The following is a 14233-nucleotide window of genomic DNA, read 5'->3' on the forward strand; positions in this document are numbered from 1 at the left end:
CAGTATCAAAAATTCGGAGAATATGCAAAAGATGATCCAACTAGCTTTAGATTGGCAGAAAATTTTTCCTTGTATCCACAATTTATGTATCATTTACGCAGATCACGTATTCAAGTATTCAATAATTCCCCAAATAAAACTAGTTTTTATAGGTAAGTTGTTATTTGTATAAAACACATGATATATTTAAAACTTATTGATTCTTTTAGGTCTCATATTTCATATATCAATATATATTTTTTGACATTCTTTTTAACTGAAAGAAGAAAGGAGCATCTCAGATAAAGTTTTCATTTATCTTATGATAGCAGCATTTGTCATAAGTTGCTAGTGCATGTATTGCAAATATGCAATAATGCAGTTATTTGAAATTAAATTGAATGTTGCACACAAAATGGACACAGTATATATTGCGAATACACTAGCAACTTATGACAAATGACTGCTATCATAAGATAAATGAAAACTTTATCTGAGATGCTCCTTTGTTCCCATCTTTCATCGAGTGCGATTGTGATTGTGGTTGTGCAAGCTGAAGAAAATCTTTCGATTCGAAGAAATAAAGGTAACGTAAACTACGAATAGATAGATTTTAGTATTGATAAAGTTTCGAAACAATCGGTGTATGAAAATTGAAAATGGTGGTCGTTCTATATACAAGGTGTCCCATTTTAAATAACCTCAAATATTTCTCAAATAATACCCCACACAGCAATCTATATCTCAGACGTAAATCAGATATCATTTCGTCAATAAATTTTTGTTGTATTTGAGATATCTTGATATCTGATATATCTTGAATATCTTCAGAATATCTGATATCTTAATTATCAAAATATCTATAATTTCATAAGTTAAAAATCCAGAAAAAAAGCAAGGAAATAAACCTAACGGTATAATAATCATTATGCCTGTAAATATTATTATATAAGAAATGATCATGATTGATGTTTCTTGAGAAATCATTGTTTATTTCCTAATAATATATAGATATGACGCTCCGATTACAACTGCATTCAATTATTGTTATGTTTACTTTTTTAAGTGATTAGGGATTTATAATAAAAGGATTTATATATCAGAATACGTAATATTCCAATAGCGAGGATTGATTGATGGCAAATAATCAAATAATTCTTGATTTGCAATTAGAAGGGCATACGAAGCTTTATGTCTGATATATGCATTCGTATTTCAAATACAGGTTATGCTAATTAAAAATAAACATCAACAATTAAATTGGACTAAAAATCACGGTTTATTATTATTTAAGATGTATGGTGTTATGTAAAAAAAACTAAATTAAATACCGGTTAAAGTTGGTCCTATTATTTCATAATCGGTATTTTTTTTTAAAATATTTAGAGAACGTGAAATTTCAAAATTATGTCGAAAAACAGTTAAAATGCTATTAATGAATAAAAAAATTAAACATTATCAACGACGTTAATTTTTAAAATATTTATATTTAAAAATTTTACTAAAAATATAATACCCCCTAATTGTTTCCAACAACGAGCAGTAATAATTTTTTTGCAAAATTACACAAAGTATGCTAACGCTCGATTTGATAAAATTCAGATAAAATACTAGTGTTAATAGATAAATATAACTTAAGAGATAAATTATAATTTCTTTTTCTTTCCAAAAACATTTAGATTTTCCAGATGTTTTGACTAATTTATTAATAAAAGGAAAATCATGTTTTACGTTATACTAATTTAATAAAAAATTTAGGATTACGTCATTAAGATGAATTTGTAATTACTGCTTCTTTATGCCCAGAAATAACTACATGCAATCCAGTAATTAGTACAGGACTTAAATTAGCTCGTGCCGCATTTAATATTTTATTATTTAAAATATTAACTTTTTTATAAAAAAATTTTTTTACCAATACCGCAATCAAAAATTCCAGAAATATTATTACTCCAAGCCCAAAGATTTATATCAACAATATCTTCAACATGTTGAGTAGAGTTTAAATGTAAGGCCTCATCACGGGCTATAAATCGTATGATTTTTGCATTACCTTCCATGAGTTTTCGTTCAGCAAATGCAAAAGAGCAAGCGAAACTTACATAAAAACGAATATATTTTTATTTTAAAAAATTAAGTTGTGATAGCACTCATTTTTTATAAAAAAATGAGTGCTATCACAACTTAATTTTTTAGTGTTGGGCAATTATAGATAAACGAAGATCTCGTGCTAATATTTCTCAAATTATGCATATTTTTTGTTTTCTCAGGATAGTTATTGATGCTGGCAACATCAATAACATAAGCAATTTTAATTGACGTAATACTAACTTTGGTTTATGCTCAATGTGTACATATCTAAGATGATGAATTTATTTTAAATAAAGATTCAAGGAACGATGATTGTAATATTTGGTTAATTAATTCATTGTATTATTTTTTTGCCCATACGTGTAGTACATTGTGCCCAAGATAAGAATATAATTTCTTCTGGGCGCCAAAAAAAAGAAAGTTGTTTTTCGATTAGTTTTTCAAAAATGGAATGTTTTTGTTGGTCAAATCGAGCAATATTTAAATTTTAAAGCTGATAATTTTTATTTTGTAGGAATATAAAAATATTAAGAACCTCTTATGTATAAAAAAATTCGCAATCATCCAACTTTACTTAATATTTATTCCAATATCAAAATTTTGATGGATTAATTGTAACTGGAGCTCCTCTAGGATTAATATCTTATTTTAATTGGAGGAGTTATTTTCTAGTTATATTCGTAGCGGTATTTGTATTATTTAAAAATTATTATTAATATCAAACATACTATTCGTGATGTAATTTTGTTTCCTACACTTCGTCCAAAATAAAATTTGTCTTTAGATTATCAAATATTGTATATAATAATAATTATTAATATAAATAAAATAAAGATTATTATTAATTTATACAGTAAATATCTTTCCTAAATATTTTATTTAAAACTAGAAGGATTTTCTGATTTCCTAGAAATTTTATCTATTTCGTCTACTAAGGTAGAAAATCATCATTTACTAAATTCCCGGTAAAAAAATTTAGGATTACGTCATTAAGATGAATTTGTAATTAAATTAAAATCATGATCATAATAAATTAAATTTAAAATTTAAATAATAATAACAATTGATAGTTAATAGCCTAATTCTTATTGCCGTTTCTTTGCTAATAAAATAATGCAAAATTTTTGTATTATATTAATGGAGTAAATTAGAAATAATAATTCATGAATCATTTGTTTCATTAATATTAGTGTTTGTGGGTCTTCTGCTATTACTACAGGAATACTGGTTTCTTTTATTAATAGATAAAAAGGGATGTTGGCATCTAAAAAATAGAAATTTTGATTAACAATACTTATTTAATCAATTATTTCAGTTTATGCCTCCTAAATTATTGTAATTCCACTAAATTAATATCTCATGTCATAGCGTTATCACGAGGCGCTTATTATGAATTGATACGAATTAGCTAATTTCATTATTTTACGCATTGCGTAATTAAATTCTCTTTTTTGAAATAATTCTCCTTGTAACTAAATATTTACATATGTAATCATATACTGGTTACAACACATTAATTTTTTAAGAGTTTTCATGTTATTAATTGGATAAACTACGACTGTTTACGGATGACTTAAACAAAATTGGTCCAGAGTGAAAATTCATTGTTATCTTTAATGCAGTTGATTAGTTCTAATTTTCCTTTGGGAGGATTTGCATATTCACGAGTTGTTTACAGCTAAGAAGCGAAAAATGAAGCTGAAAAACATATTAAAAACTTACGTTATAATGATGACACCTTATTTTTATTAAAACCTATAAATCTTATTCTCAGTATTAAATCACATATGAGACGCGGTAAAACAACTACTAATGTGATGTTTGGAAATGCTGCTAGTGTGTTAGTAGGTGATTTTATATTTAAACGTAATACTTTGTTAGACGAATATTGGTGTGATATTTTAGATGAACAAGGAAGTTAATGCAATACGATAATCATTTGTTAGTGATTTTTTTATTTGGATTATTCAAAAAAATTACTTAATATTTTTGCTTTATTAGGATATTCAGGATACATACGATTAATCACACAAGACGAATACCCTGTTTTGCATGTTAACTGAGTGGTTTAGATCCGAGTACTAATTGTTTTTATTTAGAATATAACTACTCTGGGGTCTACCGGAGTAGTAGCAGCATAATCAAAATATATTGGTAACTTCATCTAACTAGTATTCCAATTTTTATCGCTGTAATTACATAAAATTTTTTGATTCATATAGTCGTTATTAGAATTTTAAAAGAACTAAGTTTTTAGTTGTTTATCATAATTTATTAATCACAATTAATTTTGAGTAATTCCATTAATTACAATATGAGACTTTAGTATATTGTACGTTCCATTATTTTATCTAAATTGATATGCAGTATCGTTCCATACTCGTATTAATTGTGATTAATAAATTATGATAAACAACTAAAAACTTAGTTCTTTTAAAATTCTAATAACGACTATATGAATCAAAAAATTTTATGTAATTACAGCGATAAAAATTGGAATACTAGTTAGATGAAGTTACCAATATATTTTGATTATGCTGCTACTACTCCGGTAGACCCCAGAGTAGTTATATTCTAAATAAAAACAATTAGTACTCGGATCTAAACCACTCAGTTAACATGCAAAACAGGGTATTCGTCTTGTGTGATTAATCGTATGTATCCTGAATATCCTAATAAAGCAAAAATATTAAGTAATTTTTTTGAATAATCCAAATAAAAAAATCACTAACAAATGATTATCGTATTGCATTAACTTCCTTGTTCATCTAAAATATCACACCAATATTCGTCTAACAAAGTATTACGTTTAAATATAAAATCACCTACTAACACACTAGCAGCATTTCCAAACATCACATTAGTAGTTGTTTTACCGCGTCTCATATGTGATTTAATACTGAGAATAAGATTTATAGGTTTTAATAAAAATAAGGTATTCGAACTAATTAGAATATTTTGATAATTAAGATATCAGAATATCTGATATCTTAATTATCAAAATATTCTAATAATATTTTTACGAAAATATAATCTTTTCTATCTGATTTGTTGCAAGATCAGATATCATATCTCAGTTGAAAAAATCATACATTTTTGCAATCTGGAAGATATCTTATAGATATCCCAGTCATATCTGAGTAGCATTATTTAAATCAGATATTCTGATATTTAGATATCTCTTAGATCTCTCTATGATATATTTTGCTGTGTGGGACGTTTTACAGAAAAATTCGTTTCAGACAAAAATTCGTTTCAGACAAAAGTTATATAGTTTCGAGGGGGCCATAAGATGTTACCATTGGTTTGACCTTGGACAGTCATTTGAAGGTCACGTGAAGGTCACTTCAATTTTTTTAAATTGCACCCCCTTTTTGGTTCCATTTAAGAAATTGAAGGTAATGCCGAAGTATAAGAAATTCAGAGATTTATCTCGAAGACAACAAAACAGACGATTGTTATCACAAGAACGAAAGAGAAATGTTACTGCCATTTCGATAACGAAAAATTGGCAAGACAATGTTATTGCTAAACACAATTCTGTTCATATAGAATGCTTCGAAAATGAGAATTTTGATACAAATAAATCTCCTTTGCAATCAGTAGATGTAGTACACGAGCAATTACATGATTCCGAGAACATTGAAAATATGCATGATTTTTTTTCAACATGTATTGCAACAGACAAAGAAAAAAACACTTTACAACAACGCTTACGTACTTGGGCTATAGAATATAATGTTCCACACACATCTGTAACAAGTTTATTGCGGATTCTTCGAGAAGAAGGTCTCCAAAATTTGCCTAGCGATGCGAGAACCTTTTTACACACACCCACAGAAACGATTATTCGTGAATGCGCGAGTGGTCATTATTTCCACTATGGTCTGGAAAGAGCATTACGGGAGCGCTTAGAACATTATGAAAGTACCAATGATTTGATAAAAATTAACGTTAACATTGATGGCTTACCTCTTGCTAAAAGCTCAGCAAGTCAATTATGGCCCATACTTGGGCAAATATATAATAACAATCAATCTACAGAACCCTTTTTAATTGGAGCATATCACGGTTATAAGAAGCCTACGAATGCGCACGAGTTGTTAGAAGAATTTTGTGAAGAATATCTACATCTGCACAATGAAGGATTTTCATTCAAAGAAAAAAAGTATCAAGTAATAATCAGAGCTATTATTTGCGATGCTCCTGCCAAATCCTTTGTAACGGGTGTTAAAGGACATAATGGTTATTTTGGTTGCACTAAATGTTTTTGTGAAGGAGAATATTATAACCATAAGATGGTTTTTCTGCAAGAAAATGCACGATTACGTACAAACAATAATTTCCGCAATAGAGAAAATGAAGAACATCACGTTACAGTATCACCATTCGAATACTTGCCTATAGACATAATTAACAGTTTCCCCTTGGATTATATGCATGTAATTTGCTTAGGAGTAATGAAGAAGATGCTGCTTCTATTGATGAAGGGGCCCCATAAATCGCGATTACGTGCGGCACAGATAGAAGCATTATCCAAAGACATTTTAAATTTGCGTAAATTCATACCAATTGAATTTGCTCGTCGCCCACGAGGACTTAACGAATTAGATAGGTGGAAGGCAACAGAATTTCGATTATTCCTTCTTTATTTGGGACCTATTGTTTTACAGAAATATTTGGACGCTGATTATTACAAACATTTCTGTGCTCTACATATTGCTATACGTATATTATGCCATCCTGAAGATTGTTTACGTAACAATGAATATGCTACTGATTTGTTGAAATATTTTGTCAGAACATTTAAAGTATTATACGGAAAAGACACTATTGTTTATAATATACATAATTTAATACATTTGTGTGAAGATGTAAAGAGATATGGATCTTTAAATACATTCTGCGCTTTTCCTTTCGAGAATTTTATGAAAGAACTCAAGAAAATGTTACGCAAATCAGAAAAACCATTGTCACAATTGAACAACAGAATTAATGAACGCGCAATAACTAAATGTGAAAGTAATTTTAATAATAGCAACGTAATAAATATACCGCTACTTCTACATCCAGATGGAAGAAATATGCCCTTAGGATGTGTAAATTCACACAAAAGTATGAAATTTGCAAAATATTTGCTGACGACGAATTCTGCAGATAATTGCTGTTATTTAAAGGATGGATCAGTGTTTTGCATCGAATATATCGGCTACAAAGATAACATACCTATTGTTGTTGGAAAAAAATTTTGTGATCTTCAGTCCATTGCAATGTATTCTTGTAATTCCCAAGACATGAATATTCATACAGCAACGCGGCAAACAAGTGTGGAAGTAGTATCAGCAACGCAAATTGATGCTAAAGCTGTAAAAATATTTTTCAATCACATGTATTATATAATGCCTCTTTTACATTTGTAAAAACAGTGAGTAGTGTTACCTTTATTTATATGCATATAGTACTACATTTATTTTTATGCAGATAAATGTTAAAAGTTATCAAAAATCTTCGATTTTAATCTTCCTTTTTCTAACGACTGTAACGTGAAAAATATTTTTTTTGGATATTTTCTCTTATATGACAAAAATAACGCCAATTTTATTGCCATCACTTTTTGATACACTTAGAGCTTCTGCCCACAGGACGCGGAAACGCTTGCCACGCGGCAAAAAGTGACGCAGTAATCAATCAACGTATTGTTGTCCTAGCGTTTATTAGCTACCGCGTAACTTTTTCCCGCGCGGCAAGCGCTTCCGCGTTCTGTGGGCAGGAGCTCTTATTTGTATATGTGTAATATATTTTTTAGCATTACTGAGGAAAATGATATTCAACATTTAATCAGTACTAAAATTTAACAATTTCAGATGTATTATGTAATATTTTTTGACGATTGGTGCTCCATAGTACCTGACGTTTGGGTAAATGTTAAGGCAAGAACCTTCAAATGGCCACCAAAAGAAATAAACGTCAGAAGAGCTGTTCAGAAAAATATTTTTCCCTGTGACGACTGGGATGTTCAACAGTATAGACGCATTGTAGGGCCATATGGTAATGAAACTGAAACTATGTAATTTTATTTTGGAAGAATTTTGTAATTACATCAAAATTATTTTGCATAGATTCTTATGAAACAGCCATACAAGCCGAGAAACGAGCAGAAACTGTATCCACATCCGATGAAGGACCAATGCAAGCACTAAGTCAAGGATATTCAATTATACAGGAACCACAAAAAAGAACAATTAAAAGACCACCGTTTCATGATGAACTTGAAAATTACAGCAAAACCGGTAATTAATTCTATTCATTTAATCGTTACCCAAGAAAAAAATGCGTATAATATGGTCAGATGTAAATATACATAATTAGATATGAAAAGATTTGACATATATATAATTTTATATAATCATACATAATAATATTCGAAAAATGATGTGATATGATCATATCTTTATTATCATATTCGACTAGATCTATTTATATATGAAAATAGATGATCAAATATTATTATATAAAGATGTGATCATGTCACGCCATTCTTCGGATATGATTATATAAAATTATATATGTTATCAAATCTTCATATCTAATAATTATGTATATTTACATCTGACTATATTATACCCATTTTTTTCTTGCAGTGGCGCACAAGTATCCGGAAATGTTACCAGTCTTAGTAACTTGAATGGTACGCATAATTATAGGATATACAGGGTGAGCCATTTTAATTAACGCACGCAATTATTTCGGAAACAAAGCATTTTAGAGAAAAATGTTTCAGACAAAAGTTTTATGGTTTCGAGGGGGCCATAAGATGGTATCATTGGTTTGACCCTGAAGAGTTATTTGAAGGTCACATGAAGGTCACCTTCAATTTCTTAAACGGAACCTACTATTTGTCATTGCATATTCTTGTAGCTTATCTCGAGAGCTTTCCAAAACACTATAATTATGTACTTTTTTGTTAAGTACTTTTTGAGTTATGAGGCTTGAAATAATTTCTTAATTTTACATAAACCGTAAAATATCTTGTAAAATATTCATTTTTCGATTATCTTACCTTAATACTTTTATGTACAAAATAATGAGAGGAATCAATTGGTGTAAAGAAAACACATAGTTGTTTTTAAGAAAAAATATGGAATTGTTAATTGCAAATTACATATTTTTTCTTCAAAACAACTATGTGTCTTTTTTTACACCAGTTGATTCCTCTCATTATTTTGTACGTAAAAGTATTAAGGTAAGATAATCGAAAAATGAATATTTTACAAGATATTTTACGGTTTATGTAAAATTAAGAAATTATTTCAAGCCTCATAACTCAAAAAGTACTTAACGAAAAGGTACTTAATTATAGTGTTTTGGAAAGCTATCGAGATAAGCTACGAGAATATGCAATGACAAATAGTAGGTTCCATTTAAGAAATTGAAGGTGACCTTCATGTGACCTTCAAATAACTCTTCAAGGTCAAACCGATGATACCATCTTATGGCCCCCTCGAAACCAAACAACTTTTGTCTGAAACATTTTTCTCTAAAATGCTTTGTTTCCGAAATAATTGCGTGCGTTAATTAAAATGGCTCACCCTGTATATGGATTATCTATGTGTGTGTGTGTGTGTGTGTGTGTGTGTGTGTGTGTATAAGTTGGGAAATGTGTGTGTGTGTATATATATATATATATATATATATATATATATATATATATATATATATATATATATATATATATATATATATCACACACACACACACACACACATTTCCAAACTTACTGCAACGATAACAATGAACTTTATGTGATGACACTTGCTGCGAAGTATTACTTAAAGCTAAAATGAAATCCTATATAAATTATATTTTATATTTTGCAGAATATATGAGGAAGAAAAGTGTGCGTCTTACTTCTTGTGTGCAAGTACCCAGAAATAGCAGCCAATTTAATAAAGGTAAGCAAAATAATGGTATGTTTTTTTACTTTTCAGGAAAAAAAGAAGCTTATATAAAGAAGTGATTAAATACTTTGTGAAGTTCAATTAATGATTTGTTGTTAATAAATTGTATTTATTTATTTCTTATCTAATTAAACTATTCATGAAGTATATAGCCACTTGTTTATAAGCAAACTCTTATAGCAATATTTAAATTAGATTATGTTTATTAAAAAATTATCTTTTTAAAAAAGGGTGCTAAGTCCACATCAAAAACTGTTACATATACTTAAAAAATTTTCAAATTATTTTAATTTTGTGTAAAATATATTCTAGAAAAAATAATATAAAAAATTGCGTTAAATGAAAATTATATAAAATAGTTTACAATGAATGAAATTTAATAACACTGTGATGAACAGTATAACTAACAAAATGAACTCACAGACTTTATATTTACAGATGTTGACATTACTGATGAGGAATGGTTGAACGAAAGTTTAGTAGGTGATTACGTGTCTTGCGATAATGCTAATGTGCGTGATGATGGTAATGGGCTTAATAATGACAATGTGCCTGATGATAATAATGATGATGATGATGATATTGGTGACAATATGATTAGCCCTGATAATGTGCTTGACGGTGATGACATGACAACTTTCAATGCCAACGGCAATCATTTGGAAAAATGCTGTGGTATGTATTAAACTTTATTCTTTATTCTTCCTTCTTAATTATATCGTTATATTGTACTTATAATAGCAATATGTTATATGTACTTAATTTCGTATGTATGTACTTGTGTAAAATAACTAAACAGATAATTTTAATGATACTTATAAAGAGAAATAAATATTTTTCTTTTTTATCTTATACAGATGCGTGTCGTACCGAACAAAAAATTATTAAAAATCTCATACAAAAGAATACGAGACAGTTGGAGATAATAATAAATTTAATAAATAACGCAGGACCAGCTAATACAATATATAATAATGACGAAGTCCAATTATTGCCGGAATTTCCGCTATCAACAGTTGACGAATTTTTCAAATTTGACACGGATCTCCAAAAGGACAGAGAGATTCGGAAACAATTAGTGAGTACTTTTCTGTTTTTGCGTCCATTTCTTTTTTCTTCTTCTCTCCATTTTTAAATGTGAAATAAATGTATATTTCCATAATTCAATCAACAACAAAAATTCTTTTGTAGAGATAAAAGTAGAAGACAAAATCTAGATATTGAATATACTGGGTGTCACACTAATTAATTCCTCTCATTATTTTGTACATAAAAGTATTAAGATAAGATAATTGGTGTAAAAAAAACACATAGTTGTTTCGAAAAAAAAAATGTAATTTGCAATTAACAATTACAATTTTTTCTTAAAAATAACTATGTTTTCTTTACACCAATTGATCCCTCTCATTATTTTGTACATAAAAGTATTAAGGTGAAGTAATCGAAAAATGAATATTTTACAATTATCTCACCTTAATACTTTTATGTACAAAATAAGATATTTTACGGTTTATATAAAATTAAGAAACAATTTCAAGCCTCATAACTCTGCAAGTACTTAATGAAAACTAACTTAATTATAGTGTTTTGGAAAGCTCTCGAGATAAGCTACAAGAATAATAACGCAATGAAAAATAAATGGTTCCATTTAAGAAATTGAAGGTGACCTTCACATGATTTTGACAACGCTATTCAAGGTCGTGCTAATATTACTGTGCATTATTTGAAACCCTATAACTTTTATAGGAAACATTTTTGTCTGCCGTTCTCGGTTTTCGAGATATTCGGCTGATACGGGTGGTCTGACACACCCCGTATATATATATATATATATATATATATATATATATATATATATATATATATATATATATATATTTATTTATTTATTTATTTATTTATTTATTTATTCATATAATAAAAACAATTTTGAAAAATAAAATAATGAAAATAATAGGCTCAACATAATAATAAATTACTAAGGGGTAAAAAGGCAAATAAAAATCAAAAGACACGCGGTTATTAGTGCGCAAATTTAGATATATAGTATAAAATATTTACTTAAATTTACTTAAAGCGTAATATATAACATTCTTTTAAATTTTATTACAATTTTTGCTGCCTTTTGTCGCTTAGTAATTTTGAAAGAAGCTCTTAAAATATATTAAATTCATGTTTCCTTTTTCTTCAAGCGGCTTAAATTGAAAATATTATTAAACATTTTTGTAACATTCTGTTATAGAAAAGGAAAATTGCAAAAATTGGAGGAAACACTTTCGTTCACAAGACAAGGAATATTATAAAATACACATTATCGGATGAATTGTGCCGCAAATTATCATGGACAGGCCAAAAAGGATCAACGGCAATTAAGGACACAAGTTTTGTCACAGTTATTATGGGTAATTATTATTTCTTTAAGATATATTTTTATTTCTCCTTTTTATGTAATATTGTTTAAAAATAGTTGCACCTTTAATGTATTCGAACATCAGTATTCGAGATAGTATCTAACATATGCTTAGATGTAACGTGCACTTTTAACTTTAAATTTTTCTTCAGAATTATTAATAAGATCTTACTTCAAATTTCGTTCAAATATTCTTCTACACTTTATACTCTTTCCAATTTTTTACGGATCAAAATTTTTATATTCTTTCCAAAAGTTGCAAACGTTTATAGCTATACTTTACTTCATGACTACCCTATTCTAACTATTGGAATTAAAGCACAAAATATTTTAATAATTATGTAACAAATCGTTTTTCAGCATACGTTTCGGACGACGAAAAAAGTAATATGCACGATATTAAAAAGACCATCCAAGAATGGTTACGACATGCGGGAGATCGCCTCAACTATTTAAGGAACAAGGAGAAAAAGGTTGGTAAATTATTGAAAATTCCATACGATATTATTTAAAAAACAATAGGGCTGTATAATGTTGCTGCATAACATTTTTAGTGTTGAAAATGAGAAAACATTGAAATTAATATATGTTTTTTAATATATGTAAATGTATATCTTAAATCATATTTCACTTATCTATTTCAATTATCTTTTGTATATTTTTTTACAGCACTATGACATATGAAGATTTTATTCAACCAAATGAAGATTGTGACGATGTGCGCAATGGAATGCTTGGTCATCATCGCGTATTGATGCTACTAGACTAGTTGTACCATTGAAAACTTTGTATCAACCAATTAAGGAACGAGTAGATCTTCCGCCAATTCAATATGATCCAGTTTTATGTACAAGATTTAAGCCTACGGCACACGGTACAATTTTTCGTACTGGATTTGATAAGATTTAGTAAAATATTAGAAATGCTGCATTCTGATTGGTGCATTTTTAGTATTTTACTAAATCTTATCAAATCCAGTACGAAAAATCGTACCGTGTGCCGTCGGCTTAACATGCAGAGCTATTTTAAATCCATTATATCAAGTAGACTATCGTGCAAAATTATGGATCTGCAATTTTTGCTCTCAGAGAAATCCTGTAAGAAAAAATTCTATCCATTTTCTTTTAAGCTAAATCATTTTAGCTAGACTAGAGTTTAACTTAATTAGATTTAAGCTAGCAATTATTCAATTTTGGAAGTAAATTCAGCAGAATAGTAAGCTATAGGTCCTTGATAAAAATGACTAAAATAATATGATTTAGATTGTACAGATCATAAGATTTCAATCTTGTATTATAGTATGTATGTATATACACAGCATATATATGCTATACACATAAATGAATAGAGTAAAAATCATTTTTTATTTATCACAAACATTTTGAAAAATATTAAAGTAGTTTATTTCTATTAGAAATTAAAGTATATTTTTATGTATTTCTTTATTATGATATATTTACATTCATATTCTATTCTTTATTACTTCATTTAAATTCGTATTTTATTTAATACATAATTCTCTTGTAATATTCTCCTCTCTATATCATATAAGATATAATTTAAAAAGTAATCGTAAATTATTTATTAGGAGCATATAGTGTTCATAAAAATATGTATAAATATTCAAAATATAATAAAGAAATGAACTTAAGATGAGTTTTATTATTTATTATAGAATAAATCAATAAATCAATGCAGCTATTTTACCGACCGAATTACGCACGTCTAAAAGTCGTCTTAATTGAAATGTCTGAGACGTCTTTATAACATCCTGAGTGAGACATTTAATTATGTC

At 28.0% G+C, this 14233-nt stretch overlaps 1 protein-coding gene across 5 annotated transcripts; it reads left to right on the plus strand.

Moving 5' to 3' along the window:
* The first annotated feature begins 4 nt into the window (after positions 1-4).
* On the plus strand, positions 5-14089 carry LOC145970359 (uncharacterized). 5 transcript variants are annotated; one of them, XM_083097082.1, is made up of 10 exons: positions 5-152; positions 210-565; positions 7935-8118; positions 8190-8360; positions 9948-10022; positions 10467-10703; positions 10886-11106; positions 12271-12430; positions 12799-12911; positions 13108-14089. In XM_083097082.1, exons 3-10 carry the CDS (start codon positions 7935-7937, stop codon positions 13120-13122), a joined length of 1176 nt encoding a protein of 391 aa, XP_082953208.1. In that variant the 5' UTR covers positions 5-152; positions 210-565; the 3' UTR covers positions 13123-14089. The 5 variants fall into 5 exon arrangements, with proteins under 5 accessions (XP_082953208.1, XP_082953206.1, XP_082953210.1 ...); XM_083097084.1 differs by lacking the exon at positions 210-565 and having other exon boundaries at positions 8-152; XM_083097081.1 differs by lacking the exons at positions 5-152; positions 210-565 and adding an exon at positions 7356-7495.
* Positions 14090-14233: the final 144 nt, after the last annotated feature.

The sequence above is a fragment of the Camponotus vicinus genome, unplaced genomic scaffold (genome assembly GCF_025532165.1).
Source record: "Camponotus vicinus isolate PSW18456_S1 unplaced genomic scaffold, iyCamVici1.0 SCAF_4, whole genome shotgun sequence".
In the NCBI taxonomy this organism is placed as follows: Eukaryota; Metazoa; Arthropoda; class Insecta; order Hymenoptera; family Formicidae; genus Camponotus; species Camponotus vicinus.